Source organism: Leptosomus discolor, chromosome 11, assembly GCF_034619465.1.
Source record: "Leptosomus discolor isolate bLepDis1 chromosome 11, bLepDis1.hap2, whole genome shotgun sequence".
Taxonomy (NCBI): domain Eukaryota; kingdom Metazoa; phylum Chordata; class Aves; order Leptosomiformes; family Leptosomidae; genus Leptosomus; species Leptosomus discolor.
This window is the reverse complement of record NC_141401.1, coordinates 21,838,365-21,864,183: the sequence shown is the minus strand read 5'-3', so window position 1 is coordinate 21,864,183 and position 25,819 is coordinate 21,838,365. Positions and strand designations below refer to the sequence as shown.

At 40.2% G+C, this 25,819-nt stretch overlaps 1 protein-coding gene across 2 annotated transcripts; it reads right to left on the bottom strand.

The window, feature by feature from the left end:
- Positions 1 to 300: 300 nt before the first annotated feature.
- TEX9 (testis expressed 9) lies at positions 301 to 25,819 on the bottom strand. 2 transcript variants are annotated; one of them, XM_086471306.1, is made up of 12 exons: positions 25,754 to 25,804; positions 25,566 to 25,657; positions 24,559 to 24,622; positions 22,936 to 23,006; positions 19,253 to 19,301; positions 18,136 to 18,221; positions 16,043 to 16,221; positions 12,103 to 12,185; positions 9,567 to 9,740; positions 5,243 to 5,377; positions 4,628 to 4,762; positions 301 to 782 (listed from the first exon to the last, which is right to left on the bottom strand). In XM_086471306.1, exons 1-12 carry the CDS (start codon positions 25,802 to 25,804, stop codon positions 705 to 707), a joined length of 1,197 nt encoding a protein of 398 aa, XP_086327432.1. In that variant the 3' UTR covers positions 301 to 704. The 2 variants fall into 2 exon arrangements, with proteins under 2 accessions (XP_086327432.1, XP_086327433.1); XM_086471307.1 differs by having other exon boundaries at positions 25,566 to 25,819.

Sequence of the window (25,819 nt, the reverse complement as noted above, 5' to 3'; positions counted from 1 at the left end):
GCGGCTGAGGGCCAGGGGAAGATTCTTCACCTTGACTAAAGCGGCAATTTTACACAAATCAGCTGTATCAGATACAGAGTCTGTGTGGACAGTGAGGGGCAAGTCTCGTGTATGTTTCTGCCAGCCAGGGTGTGAGATGCAATAGCTACAACCAGTTATGCTTATTTCTGTAAAAGAGCTGTTGGTGCTTAAACTAGATGCCAGACCAGCTAGCCTTGAGGGGAGAGCTGTCAGAGACAACCAGCAAGGCCGGTTGTCCAGCCACGTGTTTTATAAAGGACAGGACATCTTCTTCTCAGCTGGATCACTGGTTAATTTATTTCTGTTGCAACATGGAATTTTCTGAGTCTAAACCCTGACTTCTTTGGACTGAATATTACCTTGTATAAGGTAGAGTTTAAATGCTAAAACAGAGCAAAGTGATAACAAAGTTCACTGTTGGAATATTCCTTGCACAGTCTGTGCTTCTAAGCTCGTTACGGAATGGACAGTTTGGCCTCAAACTTAAGTAGAAATTCCATGTTTCATATGCTATTACAACACAAACTATCAGGCTTATAAAAGTTAACTTAAACATAAACAAAATCAACAAAATCAGTTCACGGAGATATGCAGTCATTAACTATTAACAAGCATTCATATACAGTGACAAAATAATGTACCGTCTGACTTGTCTATCAAACAGAAGTTGGTTTTTTATGGAATCAATAATTTCCCCATTCAAGAGCTTTCATGAATTCCTCTTCAGTAAAAGACAGCATCTTAGCAGCTTCAATGTGCATCTTAAAGGAAAAGAAAGAAAAAAAATTAGGAGCAGAAGGTAAAATAGTGTGAATGAGCAAAGCAAGTCCCGTGTAACTGGGACAGCTGAAAGGGGCTTCCCATCTATCATTCTAGTGGTTTTGACGGCTGCTCACCTGTTTAAGCTGCTGTTCATATTTTTCTGTAGGGATAATGTGATAAATTTTATGCTAAACATCACAACTCCATCTCTAGTAAAAAGGACCAAAGGCTTTTCTCAGCTCCTTACATTGCTTTAAAAATATCTTTTTTGATGAGGCATGGAAATAGCTGAAAATCTGACAACTCTTGTGACCTCTAAAGAACAGGTATGGTACAACTGGTATACATTCTTTCGAGCTGATCAATGTACAGCTTAACTTCAAAGCTATTACAAACTGAATACATAATTAAGACTGTGCTGGCTCTTCTAATATGCGTGATTTAATGTTAAACGGGGACTTTAACAAAATATACACCACCACTGAAAATTACCAACCAGCATAAAGGAAAGAGTAACTGTACTAAACCTTAATGAGAAATACCTGGAGCTGACCACTGGCGGCCGTGTTGCTGTGTATCACACCCTACGTCTGTGGTCCGTTACACCCCGTGCACACGTGATGGTGTGTAACACCCATACAGTAGCCCGAAGCGGTTTCTGCTACACAGGGTGTCGCAGTGCTTTAAACAGAACGCTGAAGGGAACAATCACAACATTCAACTCCTAACAAGGCTATTTTCTGTGCAAGTCATGCAATTGCTTGGGAAAATGTCATCAAGATCATCAGTGTTTGATGAGAAAACAAGTACTAAAGGGTCAGTGTGTTTGCACAGAACTACCAATCAAAAAGGCGCAGCAGCTGGAAAGCCCTGAAAGCTCCCTGGGTTCCAGCTGATGTCACCGCAGAGGTCACGGCTGTGCCACACGTCCTTATCACCACACTGGAGAACAGTCTCTTTACCAACCAGCATTCAAAGCGGAAAGCAAAATGTCCCAGCTAAATAAGTTTTTACTACAAATTTTAATAAAATGGTTATGTTTTGAAGAACAGGAAACAGTTCATGTCCTCAAGGAGTCTGTTGTGAGGGGGTTTTTATATATATTTTATATATACACTGTCAGTGCAAAACGACAACAAAGCATACCGCAGTTCCCACAGGCAGTCTAACACCTTCCAGCTCTGTAAAGCTCAGACTACCTTCCCTTAATCCCTTTTAAAACTTCAGATTTTCTGTTGAATTCTGCCCCTCAAGACAAGCAGAGCATGGTCTGAAGAGACCAAGTGGAACACTGGCAACTGCTTGCTGCCAGCTGCAACTCCTCCTACCCCTGGTATTTAATACCTTTTGAGGATTTTTTTTCCCCGGTCATTCTTCATGCGGTAGCATGTCCTCCCCTTCAGGCCAGCTGGACCTGCCTCGCCCATCTGAATCCTCCACACAAACAGCCCAAATCAGGGTTTCCTCATTCATTCAACACACAGGGTTGTGTGAAGCAGACTTGAAGCTGGCCTGGGGATGACCCCTCTTGAGCACAGGTGAGCACTGGGCGCCCTCCCCCTGTGCCCTCTGACAGGAGCTGCAAAGGGCAGAGTCAGTCCATTCTCTGTCAGGCTCTTCCAGTCGCAGTCTGTGCTGAAGGGACAACTCGCAGCATCCTTCCTCTGGGAGTAAGTAACATCTTTTGTAACAAAAGGTAAGTGGCTTCCTCCACTGTCTGCAGCGCTGATACAGTATTCACGGTTTTTAAAAAATATATTTAATGAAGTTTTATGGAGTTTCTCTAAGACTATGGTTTTGGTTCACAGTCAAACAGACATACTGCTCTCTGACACCCATTTCACTGCATTCATGTTCCAGAGGACAATGTGTAGAGTTTATTTTGAGTGAATGCTGGGGTTTTTTCATTCTCAAACTTGAAGAGCTAGAAGGGCCAGCCAAGGCTAAGCTGGCACTATTTCTGTGAGAAGAATCCCCCAGATCTCCTCTGCATCCTGTCGCTGCCAGAAAACTTCTCTTCCACTGGAAATGCACGAGCAGCCCCATTTCCTTACTCCGGTTACCCATCCTCCTTTGTCCTGCGTTGGAGAGGCATTCTGACTCAAGAGTGTATTTCCATCTTGCAATTCCCATTCTCAGGATAAGCATGTGTATTTGGTACATGAAGCTGCCACTTCATACAGAACTGTTCTTCCCCGGGGGGGGGGGCACAGCAGCTTCAAGAGTGTTTACAAAATGTCTGGTGATCGCTGCAGCACTCAAAGGGCAAATTAAACGTTCTGTTTCCTCATCTCAAAGGCTGCCCCTGCTAAGGTGCTTCTGCTCAACAAGTCACCATACATTGCTTGCCTTAGCTCTCTCACAGCTTCGGTTTGAGAGCGCGAAAAGCAGCGCATTAACTTCATCCTGAAAGGAACCACGTTAGATTTGGCAGAGTAAGCGATTCGAGGTGAGCCACTCTATGATGTTACGATCCTGTCTGGACCGTTGTGGAGCCCGTCGCTCTGCATATGTCTCAGGTGGCCTCAGAAAGAAAACCGATACAAATGATAGCACGCAATTCCAAGTACTTGGTAAGGGAAGAGTGTGATGGAACTAGTAAGGCTAAATGCATCACTGAGTGGAAAATTACTTGGTTTGGGCAACACATTTTAGTGTTCACTCCTCCCACATGCATTTCCTTTCATGTAAACTCACAGGTTCTTTCAATTTGGGCCATCAAAGCTCATTTGACAGATCGGTGCTGAAAATATATTTTGAGAAATAGAAGGTGTTTACCCACTTTGCAGTGGCTGAAGTTTCTCTTTCCAGGTAAAATAGCCCTCCTTTTTGGGACATCAGTACAGCTTTATCAAATACCATCGTTAAATACACTTTTAGCTATGTTCTATCATCTGAAGTACTGTTATCACTACAACACCTATGAAAGCTGTATCACTGATTTTTCATCAGGAATTGTCAGCAAGCATTCTACTACCGACTCTCCATTCAATTTCAGCTTCAGCTGCTAAAGAAATTGAAAGGCAGTTGCCCTGCCCTCCATTTTATGCCCTGAGGGAGAGGAATGAGGGAGATAGGAAATGCATGTAGACTGAAAGGGCTTTCAGAATAAAGCTGGCTGCAAGTGCCCTGCATAATGGGAACACCCATGCAGATGTTACTACGTTATGTGTCATCCAAAGTAGGCACGATGCTCCAGGAATTACAAGAGGATGGAGATCAACTCCCCTCTTTCAGTCTAGTAGATTCCGACTGAAGAGAAGTACTCCTTTTTTCTTTTTTTTGTCTGGCACACAAGGAGAGCTGCACCTGGGCAGAACTGCACATAGACAGACCACCGCAGACTGTACACAGAAAGAAGCAATGACGATAGAGAAGGACCCGCTGTGAGAACCCAGGCAGGAGGTTGGTCTAAAATGGCACGGCTCGCTCCTGAGGGGCACGCTGCTGCGGCTGCTGCTACGGCAAGTAACACGCTGCGGGGGGGCTGGAAATCTCCCGTGCTAAGATGGATTCTGCTGACGCTGCACCAAAGGAGTTGCTGCTACTGCCTCAATGGTGTTTGTTCTTGAACAGACAGATACTCTTGGTCCTAAAGCTAGTGATTCTTCTCTCACCATGCCAGGGTATGCTCCAAGTTAGGAAAGGGGTGAACTAAAAAGAAGAGCAGCCTTTCATATAAAGCAAAATCTTAGTGACAGGCACTAATAAAAGTGAGGCTGCTGCTCCTTCGCACTGAAGCTTCCCAGTCTTGGGGCTCTGGTTTATGTGCCTACCTTACCTGACAACAGACACGTTTAGCTATGGGTTGTTAACTGAGATATAACAGTACCCTGGTCCTTACCTTCTGTCTCTTTAAAATATCAATTAACTTTAACTGCTTTTTAAACCCTGTCATTAGCTCTCCTTTTTGTTTCTGCAGTTTTTTGTTTTCTGTCTTTAATTCTTCAATTATTTTGAGTTCTTGGTTAGCTTCATCCTACCATGGGAAGAAAAGGAGAAATGTATTATTTATGAAAGTAGTGCTTCAACCAATGAAACCTGGCATTACATAACAAAGTAACAAACGGTAGCCACACCTGGCATTTCTGAAAATAAATGAGATTACTCAAAATATTCCCACATCAAAACTTAGCAAATCTCAAAGACAACAGCCATGGTTTGCCTGTGTATGTATTAGGTGTGTATGTGTACTCCCTTTTTCTAAACGCATCTAATTTTCACACAAATGTGTCAAATCAGAAAGTCTGTAACTTTATTCTGTACATTTTTTCCTCCAGCATAGGTTGCAATAGTGTCGTCCGAAATAACTTACCAAGCCCTTTGGTGACTTGCTCTAAGTAAATGTTGAGACTGTCTCTAAGAGATACAGTGCTTCCAAAGCTGACCAAGCCTTTTGTCTCATTCTGGCATTACTGAGGGATTACAGACTGGAACTTGTTTGCCTAAGCCACTGTACCTTGTTACTTTGCTTCAGTTTATTCAGCTCCACTTTATACCTTTCTGCGTCTTCCAGGGCCCTGTTTAAGCGAACCTCTGTGGCGCCCTGACTGGTTGCGGCCTGCTTTTGTACACGCTTGAGATTCTCCAGTTCCTATTTAAGCAGCAAAGGATAAGAACAAACATTATGAATAATGGTACTTCAATGAATCCTGCACAGACAACGCATTTACGGCAAGGCTCACCCTTGAAAACTGAAGTCTATGGACCTCTTTGGCCTGCAGATAGAATCTCTCTCAAAGACAATTAATCCAACCATTAAAGCATCCCCTTCTCCTTCGAAATCCTGAAAAAGGATCTTTCTCATCTTTGTTTTCAACTTCTCTTAGAATCATTGTGGAGCTGATCATGTAAGACCACAGGATTGACTGAAAAACCTTGTATGCTCAGTCAGGAAAAAGAGGAAGAACTGCCGGTCTGTCCATGCTGTGGCAGATTTTGGAATGGTGACGAATATTCCCCACTGCTTCTTCCCACCTGTTCCTTCTACCTCTTTTCGCCAGAGATTACTACATGCAATTGCCAACAAAAAGTTAAAACAGCCTACTGAAGGTGGCTGAGGGTAGTAACGATCTCATCTAGCAGAAAACACTTCACTGAGTGTTTATGGCAACAATCAAAACGGCCCCCTCTTGGCTGAGATGACAGTATTTCATAGTGCTGTAAGTGGGGAAGTGAGAAAAAGACCAAGCTGAGGAACAGAAGAATGAGATTAAAGATCAGGGAATACAGATACAAGACAAAGTAGAAGAAACAAACAATTCCGGCAGAAAGAGCACATATTGTCATTTGTGAAAAAGAAATAGACTTTTTTTTTAAAAGACTATCAAATTTTTAGTAATGGGCACAGAAAGATTCTTCTAACCAAATCAGGGTAGAGAGGGAGCTTGTTAACCTTTTACCCTCAGACTGCCTTATTTCTGACTAATTGTTCTGTTTTCTCAATTTCACACCAGCTCTTGTGGTAGTTGCTTATGGCTTCCACATCGCTTATCCGAGAAATGCATCCTAATTGACTACAGGCTCAGTGTATGCAGCAAGGACATGATGGTGACGTTATGACTGGAATAGGTATTTCCAGGAAGCTTTGAATCTTCTCCAAAATGGGTCATGGAAACATGAGAGTAAGATGTACCTCACCGATCCTCCAAAATTCTGCTGGTGAGTCTGCCTCCTCCAAGGGTTCACAAAACCAGACATTCCTTCAACATTTCTGTTCTGTCGCAAACCTGTCCATCTGATTGATTCAAAAAGGATGGGTAAGAGCCCAGCTTGTAGGGCAGCAGATGTGTGTGCATCATCAGGGAATGCAAATTCATTTGCTGGAAACTGACCCCCATGTTTCCCAAGAAAACAGGCGGCACAGCATGCAAGCCTCTTTGTCTTGTGTGAAGATGATGGAGCTGTGAATACAGCCAACTCAGTCTTTTGTGCTATGTATTTTATGCTGCATTAATATGAAAAGCTTTGGAATACAGCCTTTCAAGCATTTAATGACCAAAAAAACAGTCTGCATGCAATGCAAATGATGTATTGGCTAATCATATCATTTAATGAAAGAATTCTAATAATTCTTTTAGGGCTTTTTGGCCTTTACGCTCATATACAATACTTTATCAAGGAGTTTTTTGCAAGTCATCCAGCGAGGGTACACTGTTAAATATATTTGACTCAGAGTTCTTCATCTTAAAAAAATGCCTGAAATAAGTATTTTATTTGTAAGTAGGCAAGGTTTCTGCTGATTCTTCAATACTTTAAGTAAAAGCTGGATTAATTTTCTCATATAATGTTTCTCTAAGGGGGGGGACCTACTGTGTTCTAAAACTGCATCTCATTTCAATCTCTGGATTTTCTCCACTCTTCTGTCATGGCTGAGGCAGTGGGAGATCAGTAGGGGGTGTGATACCAGGGAGCTCGTCCCTAAGTAACCCTTCCCCAGCAGGCTTTCTTCCCTCCCAGTAGCAAGCACGCACAGCACTTCTGTCTCTAGAAAGCTCAGCAACACCTGTCCACCCCCGAACACATTTGAGAGAGAACGTTTGCTTAACAGCAAGTTAGAATGAACTAACAAGTGAGAGAGAACACAGGGGAAGGAATGTTCCTGTAGACAGGCAGTGAAAAAAGACAGGAGAGGTGATATCATTTATTAGGTCAAGTGATTGGAAAAAAAGAGAAACGCTGGAAAGAAAAGGATGGATGTTTTGGGGAGCATCAGAATGCAGTGCTGCCTGAGGTGGGTGTTCCAACAGAAATGCTGACAGACACCAAACACCAAAACAATGAAATGTAAAACCAGCAAACTAATTACCATGTTTCAGGTAAATCGTGCAAACTAAGTGAGAATCTTTGCCTAGGCACATACCAAAAAGTACCTGGGGGATTAATGAAATTGCGTAAATTGTTGATAATCTAGGGAAGCTTGGGAAAGCATGTATCACAACTTAAGTCTTCCATCATTTATGTTGCAACAGAAATCACAGCAAAAGCAATAAAAGCCCCAAAATCAGAGATTACATTTGTGCTATCTCAACTCTACAGAAAACTTTCTCTAGACTGAAAGTGCGAGCTGTGGGGGTACAGCAGTACAAATCCAGGCCCATGTTCACAGGAAATTGTTTTTAAACATAAGCCTACAATTAATCTGCAACTACATCAATTATACAGTGCTGAATAATACTTCACACCTAAAGAATAAAACCGTTTTCATATTGCTAAGGCCACAGGAGATTTAAGCAATTACTGCAAAATTATTTTTAAATGCACATTTTTGGCAGTTAATTTTTTGTATCAGAAAAAATACATAAAACAACTTCTGAATTAGCAGAGAACCGTTCACTACACATACTTGCCTTTTTTGCCTTCTTAGTATTTTAAAGAACTACCACTATTTGTCTTGACCATGTCTGATCGGTAACCTTGAGAAATTCTAGAAAACAGAACCTATGAGGAATAATTGAAGCAACGGAGGATGGTCAATCCAGAGCAAAGACCAGGGAGGAAAGCAACCCCCTTTTGGATATGGTAGCTGTACAGCAGAAATGGATAAGCTTTCCATCACAACAGACATCTCCTAAATACTGGGATAAACTTTCTAACTGTGACCGGGTACAGGAACCAGCACGGACTGTCTAAGGAAATGACGAAATTGCCATCACAGAAGGCTTTAAGTACAGGTTAAACAAACTTACGCCCAGGACGGTTTGAATATAACCTATCTTGTCTTGGGTCAAGAGAATGGACTAAATGACTTTGTACATCTCTCAGCCTCATCTACTGTGAGCCCATGAGCAGTGTGAGCTCTACTAGGGAATATTTTTCCTGACAGAATCAACAATCAGCTTACTTATTTAAGGGCACTGAAATCCTCCAGGTAGCTGCACAAAGAGAGCACACAAATGTAGGACATTCTAGTTTTAAAACGCCAGAACTACATCACATTAAGATGAAAGCATGCCTATACAAATGCACAGTATGATTTAATGGCAGTATAATGAGACTTTGCTTGGCTGAGTTGTGTTCTGGTTTCCCCAAATCTTTAAGTGCAATGTTCTCCTGGTTATAGAACACGCACTGCACAATATACATATATTACATGATTTTGAAGTCAATCTCTCTAGCTCTGAGTAACTAAAGAAAAATACATGCTGCTCTAAAATTAAGTTCCAAACAAACAAAGCTGTGGATGCATGCCATCTGCTACAGCCAGGCACGTGTGCAATTTTGGGTATGTGGCCTACAGCAGGAGCCAGGTTAATTCTGATTCATCCAAATTGGAGTGGCTGGTTTTCAAACAGTCCCTTTTCAAGAACAAAGATACATCCTTTCCTCTACCTGCAGAAAAGTATTAATATAAGCTGCAGGTGGGTTTTTTTTAAAATGTTCACCAGGTTCAATGCTTTACAATAAAACTCTTTTTACCACAAGTAACTTTTAACAATTATAATTAAACCCAGAAAAATAAAATTTCCCTGTATTTGTCAAGATTCCTTCGTGAATTTGACCACAGTTTCTGAAAAGGTTGTTTTGTCTCTTGCGGGTCTTTTACACAAGAATTTAGTTTTAAAACACAGAAATATATGAAGAAACAGAAGAAAAGCAATTAGCAAAATATTTCTTGCTTTAAAAAAGTGGTTAGACCTTTTAAAAATACATTTCTAAAACTACTATCAGAGATTGCAACACTAATGGGATCATTGGATCCAAATGCATCAATCTAGGGTGCAGAGTGGGATGATGCGATGTTTTCCCTCACGTGAGATAAACGAGACTAATACCTGCAATACCTTTTCAAGCGCGATGACCTCCTGCTGTAACCCTTCACTTTTTTTGTTTGCTTCTTGTGACACCGTTTTGTACTTCTCAGTCTGAGAACGTTGCATACTGATGGTTCGTTGCAGTCTGGCATTTTCTTCTTCAGCATCTTTAAGCTGAGATTTTAAATTCTGATTTTCATCATCCTGTTTGACAGCAATTAGCAAAAAACCCCAACTAAATTATTGCAAAGAAGCACTAGAATAATGTGATAGTTAAGTTCTGTAAATAAAAGGCAGTAAAAAATACACGTATTGTAGGTATGGAAATAACTTTTTTTTTTAAATTACATTATTTTTAAGTGTTTACATCCTTCATGATGGATTTCACGACAATTTTAAGAAAGAAAACAACTAAGATGAACTAAGAAAACAGATCACCAGTTTCCCAGGACAAGACTTAAGAAACAGTAACACTTTTTCTCATTTAATTTTCCACATCTTTTTACTTGGAACTGTCTTGTAGCAGCATGTAAAACATTTAATTTCTTGTAGTTCCAAGATTTTGAGAACTAACTTTCAAAACGTTATAGAATAATATGAATAACAGTGGCCCACAGATATTTCGTGACATTTTTGTGAGGAGAGCTAAATGCACATATTAAGAAAAACTCTGGGAAAAAGAAGAGAATATAATTACTGATAAACCAACCCATTATGTTTTAGGAGATTATCTGGTTTTGACTTAAAAGCAAGCTAATGATCCAGGATACATCAAGTATTCAAATTCAAGATTCTCTTAACATCAAGTGAATCCTGTATTAGATTCATGACCTACTGGCAATTACATCCGGCGTTAAGCATTAGAATTTCAAGCCATTTTTCTTTCATAACCTTTTAAACATTGTAAGTGAATACTAATGTAGATTATTTCAGAGATCCATCATGCCCTTCATTTCTTTAAGAAAAAGAAATCAAGGCACATACAAAAATGGAGTTTCTCTGAAAATAAGTCTTTCTTTCCTGTCCTCTCGGCCCCTAGGAATGCATACTTCTCACCTGGGAAATACCCATGCCTTACCCCAAGTTTCATGTGACTGCATGCACCTCAGAAACTCCCACTTCTTTATATTTAAAACAGATTGGACTGTGAATTGGAACAAAACCCAGAATCTATGTCAAGGCTTTGCCAATATAAAATTTTTGTGACCTTCTGAGTGTAACAAAGTTATTTTCACACCAGAGAAACTAGTACCCAAAATTATACATTTACATGCAGAGTGATATGGGAGCAGGACAAGAATAGGTGCAAGGTTGTCTTCTATCATCTGCTATAGTAACTGAATTCTGTAGTATTTTTAGCGTGGAATGATGAAGTTCAATAGCTACTGACAAAATTGTATTTGCTTTGAAACTGAAAATGGCATTAAAATCTAATGTAACATTTTTCTTCTGATCACAGCACAAAAGTATTGAAATGCAGAAGCACCTGCATTGATAAAAATGAAATAAGGTATAAAGTACAGATAGAAAATCAAAATCTAATTGCTTCTGAAGACTTCTCTGGGTACTTATCTCAAAAAACTTATTTAATATTATCCTACTCCATAACTCTAAATTAAAAGCTTGAGAGAAAACATACAGGTGGTTTGCCACATACTCTGAATGTCATCATCACATTTGGGCCTGGGGAACAGGTGGAAAAAAGCACTCTGAAGAATAATCTAATTGCATAAACTGGAAAGTTAGTTCAAAAACCTTGCTTGGTTACAAATGCAGGAAAAAGACATGATCCCTCTGGCAGATGGACACAAACTATTTCAGGTTTTACAGTTCAAGAGATACTTGAGCATCACCAGAAAACATATTGCCAGACCGTGCAGATCATAAAACTCACTTGTAGGACACTCTTAACAGTAAAATATCAGTGTAGCTGCACAATGCCTTCACTTCCATCTGATCTGACCAAATACCTAATTCGTCCAGATCAAGTGTAATCCTGAGAATGGAGAAAGCCTCACTTAAAGTGAAGCACAGATCAGCCGTTTCCATGCTTTTTTCCACCAAGGCCACCCAAAGCACCTGACTTAAGTTTCCTCAAGCTTTTTTATTTCCCATTCTGCCCTAAACATCCCTCTCCTCCCATCAGCCAGCTCTGGGCACCACTCGTCTTCTCTCTGTATGCCCACATCTGTATTTGACTGCGACCGCATCCTCCTGACTGCGACGGCATCCTCCTCCTCTTCCTCAGGCTCTGGTGACACTCTCCTTCCCAGCAGTGACAGCCAGGGCACTCTGCAGCACCCCAGTGTCTCTACAGCGGGGATGTATCTTCATGCCCAGCGATTCTTTCCTGCCTCAAATTCTTTTTCATTAAGTGTATTTTGCAAGCTTTTAGCCCAAGATCACATCTACACAGAAATTACTATCCTTGACTCCAAATTCTCAGGAATTTAAAAAACCAGAACCTTAGCTCTTCATACTTGGAAAGGTCGAGGGAATTCTGTTGTGATTATTTGTTAAAGGGGAACCTACTCTGTTTCTACAGATAAGAAAGCTCAGCTCTTACCTTTTTCCTGCATTCACACACTACACTATCCAGCTCTTCCTGCAGAACACGTAACTTTGCCTTAAGAAATCTGATTTGGGCTTCTGTGAACATAAAAAGTTACACTTAATATCCACAAGTACTCATTATTCAGTGCAGAAAAGAAGCAAGACTGATGCAAGAACTCACTTTAGAAACAGACCCTGTTGTTGTAATTATTAGAGAAACAGGCAAATAAAACCTCAGATTTCTAAATAAATATTGCAAGTTTCTCATTCTTGGGCAAAGCTTTGTATAGATTTTTCCTTTTAATGACTGAACTCGACATCTTTAAAATGTAAAAGACTCATAATTCTCAAAATTGCAGCTTATTGGAAACTTTCATCATACTTACTGATTCCTTGAGACTGAAGTCAAGAAATCCATACTGGAGGGCGTGCCTACATCGCAATCAATCTGTAGCTGCAAGTGGTGTAGTTACATCCACGGTAGTTTTAAACTGCTCACAACAAGGAATTAAATGTAGACTGCAAAACCCTCCTAATGGGTAAATACCCCTCCCACACAGTAGTCTATGCTTTTTTTTAAAGTACACTGCTAACATTATTCAATTAATAGTTTAAAATTAATTAATTTAATCAGATGTTTTTTCCAAATGAAGTACTTTCTTGCTCTTGGACAGTGAAGAAATGTACTACTGTCATGGCAAAACAAGCTATGTGTGAACAGTACGTTCTTTTACTCCCTATTCACGACCCTCTCCCCAGATCATTCCCAAGGAACTCCCCCTGAACTTCCACAGGCACAAAGCATGGAAACAGTACGTGGGTCAAGTCGAGCGACACAGGAATAACCATTATTCACAGCAGGTTCAAGAGGAAAAGAACAAAGAGGAGGAGGAGCATCTGGAGCTGACCATGAAGGGATGGATAGGTAGCTGTGTTCATTTGCTGTAACAGGAATTCTTTTCATCTCACCCACCTTCCCTTATCAGCTGCCAACTGCATCTTAAGTTGTAACTCTGCAGAGGCCAACAATCACTAGGACTTAGGAAAACACTATGAAAAAATAAGATACAGACTGACTTTTTTCCTCCTGTTACATCCTTGCTAGCTTCTGGTAACTAGCGGCCATCCTGAGATGGAGCCCCTATGGAAGCCATCAAGTTTAATACTTTTCATGTGCCTCTATACTATCAAGTTGTTAGATGTTCTTCATAAAACATATTGTAGTTTGGCATCACAATAAGTTGGCTAATTTAATTATACGTTATGTGAATGAAAACCACTTTGTATATTTTGCTTTAAATCTAATTTAATGTGGCTTTTACCAGCATCTGCATCACAAAAAGAGAGCTTTCCCTTTGCCATTACTGTTTTCATTACAGGACCTTTCATATTGCCCTCAATGGTTTTGTTTTCAGATTCAAGATTCAAATTCAAGTTGTTCCATGCTTCTAACTGCTACTATATCCTCTTTCCTGTATCTTTCCTAGTTCTATGTCTTGGTTTTGAGATGGGACACACAGAACTGTGTGTTGTACTCAAGCTGCGGTAGCATCAATTATACAATAGCATAACGATCACAGTGCAGTATTTTGGGTTTTCTTATCTTCTGAAGGATTTCGAACAAACAATTTGCCTTTTCCACTGTGAATGAGCAGTAAGTTTATGCTTTTGGAGACCTCTTTATTAGTAATAATCAAACAAAGTCCAGTTCAGAAGTAGGTGTAATGGAATTTGTTTTTTCTATCAATCAGCATTACTTTGCACTCTTTAATGCTGAATACAATCCTCCATGCTATCACCTCTCTCGCCACTATGAGATTTTTCTACAACACTTCAATGTCAGTTTTAACTATCCTAAAATAATTGTTTCCTATACAAATTTATTTACCAGCTATTGTTCTTTTTTTCGAGATTATTTTTCTGTATGTTGAACAATGTAAGCTCCGTGACAGATCACTCCAAGGCTATACCACTACCTGCAAAAACTGCTTGTTTCTTTTTACCATTTTGTGACCTCTTTTACTCAGTTACTAGTCCACAGACTTCTCTTCTGTCTTAGACAGCTGTGTGTCATTAACAGCAGGTAGTAGTAAACCCTGCTGAAAATCCAAGAGCATGACTAGAACCAGGTCAGCCTTGGGAGGTGGCTACGATCCAAAATTAGTTTGAATTCTCACAAGAGGTGAAGATAATTGAACAATTACCTTCCTAACTGGTCAATTTTAATCACCTGCTGAGGCTGATATGGGGGAGGTGTATCACTTGATAGGATGGTCTTAGGTTATAAAGTAACCAAGAGGTTACAGGGAATGGCAAACAACAAAAGGACATCTGAGAGTCTCTGACACCCTACAAGAAAGAAGAGGTGCATTGAATTCCTGAGATAATCTGAAGGTTAGTTGTGAAGAAGTGCAAAAACATGTTCAGGTATTTTGTTTGTATGTGTGGGGATATATTAGATAAAATAGAGCTTCATCTTCAGCCTTCTACATGTCTGCTGCTTCTGTCATTGCTTGTTACTGCAGAGTTGAGTTATAACCCACAAAAACAGCCCCTGAGAAAAATAATGTGTAAGGTACTGTGTTGGCTGCGCTGTGATAACCTGGGATCATGAAATAAAGGTCTGGAATTGAAGTCCAGGAGGAGTACTGCCAGAAGCTCAGGGAAAGGCCAATGATATGAAACTGTATTAGTGCACTGGCCTACAAAGTGTAGCACAGGCATAGAAGCCTAAGGGATCCCTTACCAGGAGATTCCCACCAAGGCATCAGCCTGCTCTGTAATAGGGCCTATTAGCAGCTATATCCACTTCCTTGTTCGTGAAAACTGTGACTGTTCTGTGAGTCTAACACTGGTCGTGTGCTCTGCGATAAATTAGTGTATGAAGGAGGCATTTGGAGTGTCCTGAAGAGTCAATATCAAATTTAAAAAGCAAAAAGCAATCCAGAGTATTTTCATTTCATCAGTAACGTTACAGAAACAATTCTCAACGCTCAAATACGTGCCCTTGGTCCACAAGACCTGATTACCAGACATCAGTAATAACTCTTCCTGAGCTACCTTCACTTTATTTGGTGTAAGCTTCCAATGCAGGCCAAAGCAATTTCTTTTTAGTTTAGGAACAACAAAAAAGATATCTGAAGATCTGTTTGGGGAGATTTAACGGAAGACGTGCACAGAATTGCATGAGGTGAGAAACCAAGCTATCTCTCTGCTTGTGGACACCATGCTGTTAGATTAATAGAGGTTTTGGGCACTTTGTACAGCCACAGTGAATCTCTGACTTCATGCTTGTTTTAGCGTTGTAAGAAACTACATAAACTCACTTTTATTGCATCAGAGCCAAAAAGGCAGATGTGCATCATGCCTGTAGCTTCACTGGGAAATGCTGCAATCCCCTTTCCTGCTCTATTTCTAGGACAAGCATAAACACACGATTTGGGGTGGGAAAGTATCTGGAGGATTCTCATTCAAGCACTGTACCCTGAACGTTACTTCATTTAAGCCACTTACTAAGATCCACAGCATTGATCTGAGGAAAGGATTTTTCCTCTTAAGGCCAAATCTGTGCAAAGGACTGAAGCTCATCGTTTTGGAAATACAAGCTTAGCACCGTGTATTTCTATTTCCCCAGTGAAATCAATCAAATGTTATGCACGTATTCAGCATACATAACCATCCAAATATCTTCCTACAAAGGTGGAAATCAAGAAAAAAAAAAAATTACTTTTCCCCTTGGTAATTCATATGTGACCTGATCTTCCTCTAGGACTACATAAAGAAGGAAAACCTTCTTTTCCTTTGACTTAAGGGCTTTAGAACTTTCCCTGTAATTTCTACAGAAACTCTTCCTTTTTTCCCCAGGAGATCCCATTTCCCCATGATTGAAATTTCGCATTTCATTACAGTTGGGAAGTAAGAATCAAAGTACTTAACCATGAGAGGAAACCTACCTGCTCCAATTTCATTTCCAGTGCTTGGAATAATATCGTCGTCTAGACAATCTGGTAAGCCTCCTTTCTGTAGTTTTTCTTCAATTTTGCTTACTGTTTTTGCTAAAGAAAAATCCATGCAATCCTCCAGTACTGCAACATCATCAGCACTTTGTACTTCCAGGTTTCTTATTTCTGAACTAAAATAAAGCAAACTCTAGATTTTCAATGTACAATACAAAAAAAATTACAAAAATGTAGTGTATTTTCTATTTTTAAGAGCATGCAGAGTTGTTTACCTAATGCAACTTCATTGCTTGCATTCATATGAAAGACGCCTGGATGGTAATTTCTCATTTCCTTTATGCAAGATACCTTTACCGTATTCCACATAAACAATTACAGATTCTTATATATTGTAATGTAGAAGGCAGAGAAACCAGTACCATTTGCTACTGAGAGGATTTTGGCATGGCCCTCCCAGCCAACAACTTCATAACTAAATCAGAGTAAAGGAAAGAAACAGAGGAATGTTCTCTTGGCTTTAGCTACTATCCTCCGCCTTAAATTCTCCTCATTTCCCCCCACATGTTAACTTCCAGAACTCCGTCCTCTCTAAGCTGTACTCCTACCTTACCACCAATTCTCTGTCATTATGCCTGGCCTAGGAAACTTCACTGATCCTGGAAGTTGCGTACCAACGTTGTCATAACACCAAGACACAAGGTACGTGACACATCTGCTGCATAGGGTGTCTCCACGCTTTCTTTTATAAAAAGGTGACGTTAGTTCCCACAGGATCGGAAGCTCCTAAGTTCTTATTCCAGTATATCCTCATCCCAGTGCAGCCTCCAAACTCCTCCTAGCTGCTCACTTTCTCCCACAACTTTGGGTTCATCCTGCAGGTCCTGTATCTGCACAGTTCCACTTCTGTGGGAGGACATTTATGAAATAAGGGACATGTGAACAATCCAGCCTTTCCAGAGAATCTGAGCTGGGACGTACCGGAACTGCTGAAAGTATAAACAACTTCCGGTGCAGGGGGCATGAACATCTTACAGGGGCAGGAGAAGAGTAGTCCGCCAGTAATGACGCAGTTTTAATTCCTGAAGATGGGTGTGAACATCTGTGAACGTGACTTGAACATGACTCACAATGTGGCCAATCGGGTTGGACTATGGGCTGTTATTTGCGATGAAGCCAATCAGTATTTATTGGGTGTGGTCGAGGGTTATATATTGCACTGGAAACACGGAAATAAAGGTTCACTTGTTAGATCACATTGATCGTGTCAGTGTCCTCATGCAGCTCCCGCACACTTCCAAACCTCATGATGCGGTGCCAGCATGACAGCCTCCCCTGAACCACCCAAGGGAGGTCCAAAGGGTCCACAAGTGCCTTCCAAGTCCTGACAGATAACCTCGGCCTGGGTCAATTCCACAGTCTGTGACCTTGCAGATAGTTTTCATCCTATTTTGGTTATTTGTCCAAATCCTGTGGCAGTTTTAATTTGCTCCCAGGAATTTATGCATTTCTCTACTCTTTTTCTTTTGTCCAGATCTCCATTTAATGCTTTTACAACCTTGAATTTGCTATCTAAAGAGCTGAAGCTTTTCAGCTTGAAACCCCTGAAAGCCATGGTCCTATTACTAACTCTTTCTTGTCCCGTGAGCCCAAGATCCACCAAAGCAGAGGAGACCCTCGAGGGCCTCATGTTTCCCATCACAAGCCTGATCCCAAATCAGCCTGCACCACCTAAGTGTACTCTCACAGGTTGCCTCAGATGACACATTTCCCACACATATGCTCATCAGGCATCCTTTCACTGAAGGAGTTAACAGTTTAGCTGCCAGCCTGGAGAAGTGATTGAGTAGAAAGCAACAGCTTCACTGTTGTAATATTCATCACATGTTCACTAACACTTTTTGGTGCTCCATGCAAGTAAACAGAGGTAGCTAGATGGTGGAGCTGACTTAGGAGGACCAAAAGTTTCATACATTTATTTATACAAATATATATAAATGTAGAAGCATACATAAATAAAAATAACCTGACAGCCAAAAATAGCAACTAAAATATTTTATTACAAATAGAAAGAGATGTGTATAACGTACCTTGAAGTTGGTCTTTTTCCCTTACTTCCAGAGTACGGTCTGTTCTGAGCCATGGGCGCGGCAGCACATTTCTTCTTGTTTGCTAGCTACAAATTTTTTTCAGAAAGTAGTAATTTTTTTTAATTAGTTAGAAATTACTTTTTTTTTCTAGTGGTTTTTTTTTGTGTGTGTTTGGTTTTTATATATTCAGACTCGAGGACACTTTTCAAAATATGCTTTTTGAACTTTCAAAAGAACGATTTTTCAGCTGTATTTGCATTCGTCTTTATCTTGCCACTTTTATGTCCATATGCCCAAATTACAGTACATCCAATAGTCATTTTCTTGTGGGAGTTTTCACACACATACTCGTAATAAATTCATGCATAAGCAAGGCTCTCAGCTATTATCAAGATAATAACTATTGGATTGTCAACAGAGTGCATTTCTTTGAAAAATGCTTATCATACCTTCAAAACCATGCTATTTTTATGCATTATTTGAATCTTACAAATTCCCTGTAGCAGGAACTCTTACGATATTTTTGTTGCTTTCATCCAAATAAATATTCTTCAAGAAATAGCGGGTTTTTTCCTACTGTACTCTGATAAATAACTGAAGACAGTATTTTGGAATCTTTAGCTCACCTCCTAAAAGTAATTGTAATTAGAGACTATCGAGTTTGTTCCCAATTTCAATCTCCTTTTTCCATTATATTTCTCTTCCTCTATTCAACTATTTTGACTGCTTGTTTATTATTGCATCTAGAAGACAGCAGTACTGCCTTTAGTATTATGCTGGTGGGGGAGGGAAGGAGAGAAATGAAGCAGTGAATTATGTTCTAGTATTTTGCACTTGGAATTCCTAATTTGGTGTTCAAAACACTGAACGTTTCTGCCAATGCTTTACAGAAGAAGACACTTAGAACACAACAATTAAACGTGATAGAAGTCCACTTAACCACCAGTGGCACTGAGAAACCCTGGTAACACCGTCCCTGTAGCACTGCTTTGAACAGCGTTTCCTCTTGGCTTCCCACCCATGTAAGTCCCCACTGTAGCACAGCCTCAAGACCAGATGTAATAAGTGGAAATAATACTAGAAGAGAAGTTAACCGGGATAGTCTTGACTTTGCTACCTTGGCATATAAGTGTGTAAGAGAGGAAACTTCAGGGCAGAGCGGATTTCTGCAGGAAAAAAAAAAACAAAAAAACTCACGTATAACAAAATAAACATTTCACAATAAAAATTCAACCTCGTTAGAATCTGAAGAATAACATTTTCTACATCTAGAATAAATGACATAGTGAAGGTGGGCTAAGTTCAGTCGCACATTGAGCCTCATTCTCTGACTTTCCATCCTACCTCATTTGCTATCTGAATCCCCTGGCGAGTCCAGGGTGTCTAACCCAACAGTTCACTTGTGGGCCAGCATCTGAGCCTCATCTCTTGCAATGCAGGCGCTTGCTGCAACGACTGGCTTGTTAGAGCAATGACTGCCTGTGCCAGGGAGCACCTAGCCAGGAGGCAGTGTTACCAGCCTCAGCAAGAGAGACGGAAAATCTGTCACCAAAGATCACAGCAGCTCAGTAGTTAATACACCCACCTGACATCAAATCCCTGACTGAATAGAAAGAAAATGAAGGTACAAACCAGTGTCCTCTACATCCTAACAGGGCGTGCAATTGTATGCTCAACAGACTGTTGTCAAGTAAATTGACAATCAGCTGAGTGTGAGGTGGGAGCAATCTATAAATTAAGTCTCACAGAATTGTTTCTAAAATACATATTACAAATATTGTATCCATTTTACAGATGTAAAAAAAAAGAGGAATAAAAAAAGCAGCTTTCTTATCTGCTTACTTGGCTGGAAACCATGCCTCTTAGCAACTGAACTTCAGGTTAAATAATTATGTTTAAAATCAGCTGGAAACAAGCAGGAAGTTTTAGCATGCTGTGTACTATTCAGGTCAAGTTTCTTGTCCTATATATGTCTATTTTGCTTTCAGAATGAGTTATATGGATTTGTGTTATTGCACTGAAAGGCTACTTTTTTTACTCTCCTTCATAATTTTTTGCTTCAATTAAAATGCTAGCTTATAAAAGATTTGGATAAAATTTAAATTTCAGACACATCAAGTCACCTCAGGTTTTTTTGCCCAGCTGATTTGAGCAAATGTTTAGGTCTTGCCTTTAACAATTTCTCAGACATCCATTCACCAACAAGAATTATCTGCACAAAGCTCCATATTTTATTAATCCCAAAAAAAACCTGGAGAAATCATCTGTGTGTGGTTGGCAACAGACTTCAAGAATAGGATGATTAGTTTTTGTCTGTTTACCCTATTTTCCTCATGCTTCCTTCCTATTGGCTAGCTTTAGGAGCATGCAGAAGGTGAGGATTTGCTGCCACAGAAATAGCAGTTATCTGTTACTCTGAAAAATATGAAAACACAACACTGTACTCAAGAAAATAATAATATTCTTTCCATCAATAGACTCATTTATCCGTACTACATCTTTATATCAGGGCTTTCTTGTCAAAAAAAACCCATGCAAACAAAGCAAAGCAACAAAAAACGCACCCGGTTGTTCACTAAATTCCTCAAACTTGCTTAACATTTATAGTTTCTTTCCTCTTCCTCATACGCGACCACCCATTTCAAAACCTCCCACTACAGCTCTGTAGTTGTTTGCTACGTGACATTAATGTGTAAATCCTGAAAAGGTGTGCAAGGAAGTAGCTAGAGCATTGTGGCACCACTGAACCAGAAGCTGGTGCTCCACGATCCCATGCCCGCCTGCAAACCCGAGCAGCAGGGCCACGAGCAGACCCTTTGTGCTCGCTAAGCCCACCCCAAGCCGTATGTCGCTTGCCCCTGCGCGCAGCTCCCATCGCCCCGGCCTGCCCAGGCTCTGACCAGTGAAAGGGTAAACAAAAGCGGATTTCGATGCGGTGCCACTGGAGCCACTTTGTCTCCAGGCAATTCAAGTTTCTCTGAAAAAATTACACTACAAAACCTCCAGAACAACAATTTTAAAATATACACTGACTTAGAGAGTGACTTCAATATTTGTTGCCTTTTTTTTTTACTTTTTTGCTTACTCTATTTTTATTATCTTAATCTGACTTCCCCCCGCACACTACCTCTTTCTTTGCTTCAGTTTCTCCCCTTCTTTCCAGTCACTTTAGTGTTCATTCTCCTTAAAGGAATCAATGGAAACCTCAAATGGATATTTCAAAAATATCTCAAGTGCTTCCTTTAGATTTATGGCCTATCCGCTTGCACAATTTTGAAAGAAAAAAATTTTAATTAAATATTAAATACTTGGAACTAATCTAATTGAATGGCCTCAATGTTCACTCATGGATAATCAGTGTGCCTAATTCCTAGCACACATTTCCAATTTTTTTTCACTACAGCATGGGATTTCAGTTGTTCTCTCACCTAAATGTTTACCAGAACACAGACTGTGGCTATTTTAAGGTGTTTTAATTTATGTAGGTAATTGGTTGATCAGCTGCTACTCTGACATGTTAACTGCCAATATTGTTTTTAATTTTTCCAGCATTCTTATGCATTTCAAATGTATACCACCAAAGCTGTTAGCTCCCTTTGTGGGGCTGAATTCTCTGATCACAGTACTTCATAAAACAGCCCTGTAACTCAACTCCAGTTTGTTGTTCTTAAAAATCTTCTGTTTACTGTTCGGAATCCATCTAACAGAACATAAAACTACAGCATGATCCAGAATTTGTTTGCAGAGCATGATTATACTGATAAGACATGGAGTTTCTTCTTTTTTTCCTCCTCTACAACTGACAGATATGGCTTTAAAATAGCTCAAGAACAATTTTAACTATAGTAGCAAACTTTTGCTGGTATAGCCAGGCTTCTATCACAGACTTGCTGTCACACCTTTTTTTGTGTGAAAAAACCCTTTTATGTTCATTAAAAAAAAAGCCCACTTTTTGTTTTTGCTTTTACTCTGCACAGAGGAATTGTTTTATCACCTCTAGCAGACTTTCATATATACTATTTCAAAACAGTTTCCCAACTGCAGCTTAACATTTGAAGCACCTCGTAGTCCAGCCCTGTATCTTTGTTATCCAGATTAGTGGCATCATAAATTTAGGAACCTACCAAAGTCTATCTTAAATTCACCCACTTCCTGTACTATCAATAGACAAACCCTTGAACAACTAAGTAAATAATAATACCCCCGAACAACTAAGGAAATACAGCTATGTATCCACTCCAGAGCTAACGGGTTGGAACATAAGGGCCAAAACCCCTGGCTGTACGTGTGTTCATACAGGCCAAAGGTAGGTCGGCCTCAGAAGTGTAATGATATCCAAGTTCCAGAGGGTGGCAGCTGAATGTTTGTCTGTCGTAGATTTTTGTGTTCGGTTTTTATCAAGCACTTCCTGCCCCAGGAACATTTAGGCCAAGTTGAGCGTGAACCTGTATCTGTTTCTCAGCTTTGTCAGATGAAATGGTTAAAACCATCTACTGCTGAGTGTCTACTGTTTTGTACTGCCAAGGCACCTGTTACCTTACCTTACTTCTTCACAGATGTTGGCACTACTTAGCATCCCAGATCGAACATTTCAGCGAAATTAAGACTTCCTTGAAACAACAAGGAACTAACACTTACTTAGTATCAATTGTTTCAAATAATAGGAAAAAAATAGAGTCCACCAATCCAGTATGCTGCCAAGGCAGACAAAACGGAGCATGACTAGGGCGCAAGTCAGCATGTGCAGGGTCAGGGTGAAAGACTCCCCACGAATTATATCAGCAGTTATAAAGCACGTACCTCTGTCTGCTGTCTTCATGTGACTTAGTCTGTACTGAAACTGGTCTAGATAGTATCTCCTGTTGGCCTTTCTTTATTTAAAAAAAAAAAAAAAAAGTCAATTTTGGGGGAATATAATTCATTAAAGATGTATCATATATTTGTAAATCACAGACCACAACTACTACATTCTACTATGGAAAAGAATGGAAACTATAATCTACTGTGTCAAAGAACTTCTCAAACACAGGAAAAGGTGGCTAAAAATTAAAATGCCATTGCTATCCCCTAACATTTATTTCTGCTCCACAATATTTAACTGCCTTTTGCCTGTAAAGCTTCTGCCCACCTTAATATCATCTCACATGCTGTTACCCTCCCTGCTTTTTCTCCAAAATATAGGAGTAGCAAATGCACAGCAGGTGGAACAATTTTTCAATTTTCCATACTGTGCAGTAAGCCTTAAAAATGAATCTTTATTCATCCAATATGACCATAATTGGACACTGATATGTTGTATGTACTTTAGAGAACAATTCGGTCTGAATGTTCAGACAGCTTCTATGTTGCTAAGTTACAGTCAGAAAGCATAATCCAGAACTAAATGCAGTTGTCTGGTTTGGTGTTGCGTTTTTTTTTATTTTGATTTGTTGGGGGTTTGTTGTTGTTAAATGTATATCTGTGCAATCTGTCAGTGCCATGTGGTACAGTAAGTGTCCTAAGAATATTTGATCTTCTGCTGTATTCAGAGAAGGAAAAAAAAAAAAGTGGTTTTGTTGTTGCTGTTCCGTAAAAAGACTAGATGCTATTTTGACTGCTTCATCTGCCTCTGTTCAAATGCCAAGCACTTAGCCTCAGCTTGTCACAGCTCAAGAGAAGAGTATGTTTTCACAGGACGTAAAAATGAGGTTTCAACAGCAGGAAAAGTGTGTCCAAGTACAGCTTACCAGAAGACTTAATAATTTGCCTTTCAAGACTTATTTGAGTGACTGCATTTACAGTGAATATATCTAATATGCAGAACACCTTCTCCAAACTGTTTTGGGTATAAATCATACCTGCCCTGTTCCCTTCTTTTAATTTGTCCAAGTTTCGTATAAAAACTTGACTCTATCTGGTACAATGCCACCCAATGTCAAAAGACAATACTGACAACAAACAGGAAATTATTCTGTTTTAAGAAAGTTTCCTTCTCACTAAGTATGTATTTTCTATTTATGTTGCTTATTCTTTGTATTTCTTTCAGCTTAAACAATGTGGATCCTATTTCTCTAGGACGTTATTGCAACAGTATATTTTCAAATACTAATTATTTTTTAGTATTTAAGACATAAAACCACCTACAGATACTTTTCTTTAAGAACTAAACAAGTTTTTTGTGTGGTTTTATATATGTATCTGCACAAATGCTCTACACATCTATGTTAACATCTACCTACCTGATGAAATTATATAAAAACTATTTTTGGATGTGTTTTTAGTAGAAGTTTACAATTTAAAAAAAAATAAAATCAAAAGCTTGGATTGCATTTGAAACCAAAATACTTGTAGTTGTCATGGTCTAAAATACTTTCTTTTGAAACTTGACCCTGGGTGCATGTGAACCAAGGCTAAATTATGTAACAGTCTGCATAACCTACTCACCATTACTTCTTCAACCTGACGCACCAGTTTTTCTGTTTTTGCTTCTAATTCTGCATTCAGTCGCCTGAAAGAGCAAGAATGCTCGTCACTGAGTTTTTTTAAAGATTTTAAATAAATAAATGTATTCATGACAGTATCTCTGCCTGAACTAGGTAAAATTTTAATAACTCCTACAAAGGAACACCAAAGTATACTTAAGGGTATTAACAAAGTTACATTTCAACAATTTCCTGTGTTTCTGTCAAACCAATAGTAATGAAACTCCTACACCCATTAAACAGTAAGGTTTAGACTATAGTTCTGAGAGGTAATGGGTCTCCTTGGTTTTGGCCATGTCATTGCTTAACACACATTTTACATCTTTTATTTCCTCAATACTTTTAAGGGAGTCCTTACCTTAAGCATACTTAGGCAGGGATCGGGGAAGGAATCCTGTATGAGTACATTACTTGATCACGTAACTAGTATGTGTCGCTATACATAAGTACAGGTTAAAATAAGCCTGTGTTCTTGCATGCTTCACTTTATAGCTTTCCATGAAGTGTGACCGAGTTTCTGAGACATGGCTCCTCGTGCATCCTCACCATTCACAGGGCCTGAGAACTGACAGCGTGAGTGCTTTTAAATGTGCTTTTAAACGTGCTTTCACTGCCGTAGCCACAAGCTTTAAAGCTTTTACGCCTTTATTAACAGGCTTAAGCACTTATTTATTCATAATTTAAATGTGATGTCAGTGTTTGAAACCCAGAAAAATCTGATGTCCACTGCGGTGGGCTGGAAGCAAGGCCTAGCGCAGCGCACAGCCTGCCCGAGGTGCCCGTGTATAACGGCGGCGGGAGAACCTCAAACCACTGCTTTTGGCGCTCCCGTCAGAGGTGCGCTCGGGGGGAACTAGTCGAGGGACTCGGATACAGGGGATTAACTGTAAACTCCGTTAGGGCGGCCAGCAGCGAGCGGGGTAAGGCCGAGGTGACGGGGCCTGGCCGCCGCCCCGGCCGCCTCCTTACTTGTACTGCTCCTCCTTGGCCAGCAAGCCGCCGCTCACCACTCCGGTCCCCGCGGCGGCGGGCGACAGGGGGCCGCCGGGCGGTCTCCGCATCTGCAACGAGGACGAGACAGTGTCCGCGGTGGGCACGGCCACCCTGCCCCTTCCCTCGCCCCCGCTCGCCTCCCCGTACCCGGGCCGCCGCCTTACCCCCGACAGGCCCCCGCCCTGCCGGCCCCCGCTGCCGCCGCCCGCCGCCATTTTGTTCGCGCGGGG